At 30.7% G+C, this 2,808-nt stretch overlaps 1 protein-coding gene across 1 annotated transcript; it reads right to left on the reverse strand.

The window, feature by feature from the left end:
- Positions 1–279: 279 nt before the first annotated feature.
- On the reverse strand, positions 280–2,527 carry LOC146906277 (cyclin-U2-2-like). Its single transcript, XM_085730324.1, has 2 exons — positions 1,932–2,527; positions 280–735 (listed from the first exon to the last, which is right to left on the reverse strand). Exons 1-2 carry the CDS (start codon positions 2,339–2,341, stop codon positions 468–470), a joined length of 678 nt encoding a protein of 225 aa, XP_085586450.1. The 5' UTR covers positions 2,342–2,527; the 3' UTR covers positions 280–467.
- Between the last annotated feature and the right edge of the window lie 281 nt (positions 2,528–2,808).

Here is a 2,808-nt window from a genome sequence, read left to right on the forward strand (position 1 = left end):
AAACAAACTTCTACATTTCTCATGCATTGCTTGCACTCTCCCTATTACTCAAAACCTGAACAAACATTTCCTTTTGTACCTCGATCTGCAAACAAAATCTGCATATCTATATTTGCAAACCTGTGGGAAGAAACCCAACATAGTAGTAACAGGTTGTGTCTAGAATCGATGGGATGGTACAAATCACACTGTGATTTTTGCGGATTTGGATTTAGTGCTGTAAAAAAACAACACAGTTGCTATTCCAACCATTGGATTGGCTTGACAAAAATATAATAGTATCATCCAATAAGATCGATCCAATGGTTATTATTGAAAACTGTGTGAAACTGTGTTGTTTCACTACAACATCAAATCCTAGTCCAATTTTTACAAACTCACCGCTCATTCAAACATACGCAAATTTAGCCTCTCGCAATATCGCAGCAATACATGATTCAAATAACAACAGAAAGATAACAAGTGGATTACAACATGACACGAGGAATCTGTGTGTAACCCCTAATTTCTTCTCTATGTCTAGCTTTGATTTCTTCTGCACACCTAAGTGTCTTCTCAATGTGATACCCTCCTCCAATTCCAACTTCCCTCTCTAAATGGGAACAATAACTCTCAAAAACACTCACATTTACATGTAATTTGAAACCCATCATGAAAAGGAATTCCAACTCTAACTTGTTTATCTCACTTGTTGTTAATCCACCAACTCTTCCAAAGTATGAATTTCTGTAGTTCCTGTGATCAAATCAAACAAAATTTCTCTATTAGCACATCATCTCCTGCAGTTCCAATTCTCAATTTTAATAGCAAAACTGTGTAGTATATTCACTCTGTTTCGTATTTTATTGATTTATACCATAACATTTGCTTGATGTCAAAAATCTTTGTAAACAAATTAGGAAAATGTTTCATGAATAATTATGATTGACTATTTAACACTTTTTATACATTGTGTTTTCCGCCAAATCGAGAAGTAAAGCAACATTCCAATTTGCTTTGAATAAAAATAGGGTCTTGTTATCTTGTGCCCTTAGGGCACAAGTTAAGAATCTAAAATTAGAAGTTTTGCATAGAAAAAGAACAAAATGTTAACTTTAAAACGTTGAATAAAGTTAAATATGCACATCTTTTAAGACATTTATTTCTATTTTAAATTTTTTAGCATATGCCCTTGGGGCACAAGTTAACATTTGCCATAAAAATATTGTGCTTTGTGAAATTTCATGAATAAAAAATTTGTAATATATATATGGCAACTAGAAAAAAAAAATAGTCATTTTTGTCTCTGAGTAACGAGTAGCCACAACAATCTTTCAATTTATCAAAATTTTAAAATAGTTAATGATTGTGCACTTCGTTAGTCAAAATAGTCTCTAATATTAAAATACTTCATCAATATTTTGATATCGGTCCTTCAATGTACTTACTTATTGTTATATCGGTCTTTATAAAATTTACTTAGTGTCATTTGAAACTCTATATGAAAAGAGTTATTGTGAGTATTGAAATATTATTTTAGCATAAAAGGCTATTTTGACTAACAAAGTGAACAATCACGAACTATTTTAAAATTTTGATACATTAAAGAACTATTGTGATTACTCATTACACATTAAGGATCAAAATGACTATTATCTAAAAAAAAAATATAACAAGCCATAATCTTGTCAACAAAGGTAAACTCAAAAATTAAAAATAAAATATTATTTTTCTCAAATGAAACATATGCCCTGAGTCTTGATTTACTCAAAAAACATGTTACCAAGTAGAATCATTGATGGACATTGACATAAACAAACTATCCCAATTACCAAAATACTTAAAATATGTTGAATATGAAAAATACTAAAAGGAACAAAAAAAAAAAAAGTAACAATTGAATTCAGGTAATTTGATGTATCAACAATAAACAAAAGGAGAAGAAAACTCACAAGTCTTCAACATATTTGGAAGCCACCATGATAGTTGTAATAAGAAGCCTATGAACATTCCTAGCATTGATTCTAAATCCAGGATTAATCTGACAAAACCTATCAATATAAACATAAGCCACAACATAAACTGAAGGTCCTGCTTTAGTGTACCTAAAAATTCTCTCAAGATAAGATTGAATTGTCAAATCTGGGATCTCTCTACAATCAAAGATATTTGTGCTAATGGCTTTGGACAAAGATCTTGAACAATTTTTTACTATTCTCTTTGTTCTTGCCATGTTTCTCTCAATTAGTGAAGCAAGAACATTTATAACTAATGGTGTGCTTGAATCTTGTTGGTATGAAAATGAATATACATCTGAACGAAGCTTTCTTGGTGAAATTGTTAGAGATGAAGATGCCATCATGAAATGGGAAAGTTGGGTTATTTTTCTATTTAGTGAGTGTGGGGTTTTATTGGTGTAGAATGGTTTTGTCAATAGCCTATATATATACACACATGAAGGAAATGGTAGAGATGGGAATGGAATGAGTGAGGAAGTGAGGTTTTGAAGAGTTGAATTAAGAAAGAGTGAAGTGACATGGATTTTTTGCCATATGGAAGGTGAGTGGAAGGTTGAATGGTTATAAAATCGAACAAGATTTTGTCAAGGCAAAGTACAAACATCAACAGCTAAGCTATATGCATGTACTATCTCCGTCTCAATTTAATTGACACAATTTTGTTTTTCACACTTATTAAGAAAAATGTATAAATAAAGGGGAAAGTAGAATATATTGTATTGGGAATGATAAAAGTAGTATTATTTAGTGTTATATTGTATTGAGAATGATGAAAGTTGTATTGAAAATTGAAATGGGTCAGTTATTTTGA

Source organism: Medicago sativa, chromosome 7, assembly GCF_051527215.1.
Source record: "Medicago sativa cultivar Bolivia chromosome 7, Bolivia_mono, whole genome shotgun sequence".
Lineage (NCBI taxonomy): Eukaryota > Viridiplantae > Streptophyta > Magnoliopsida > Fabales > Fabaceae > Medicago > Medicago sativa.

Bases quoted from the DNA above. Each gene is read 5' to 3' on its own strand.
- LOC146906277 (XM_085730324.1), bottom strand. From the start codon at position 2,341: ATGATGGCATCTTCATCTCTAACAATTTCACCAAGAAAGCTTCGTTCA. The intron at 736-1,931 runs GTGAGTTTTCTT...ATTTGATCACAG, and splicing joins TCCAAATATGTTGAAGACTT to GAACTACAGAAATTCATACT.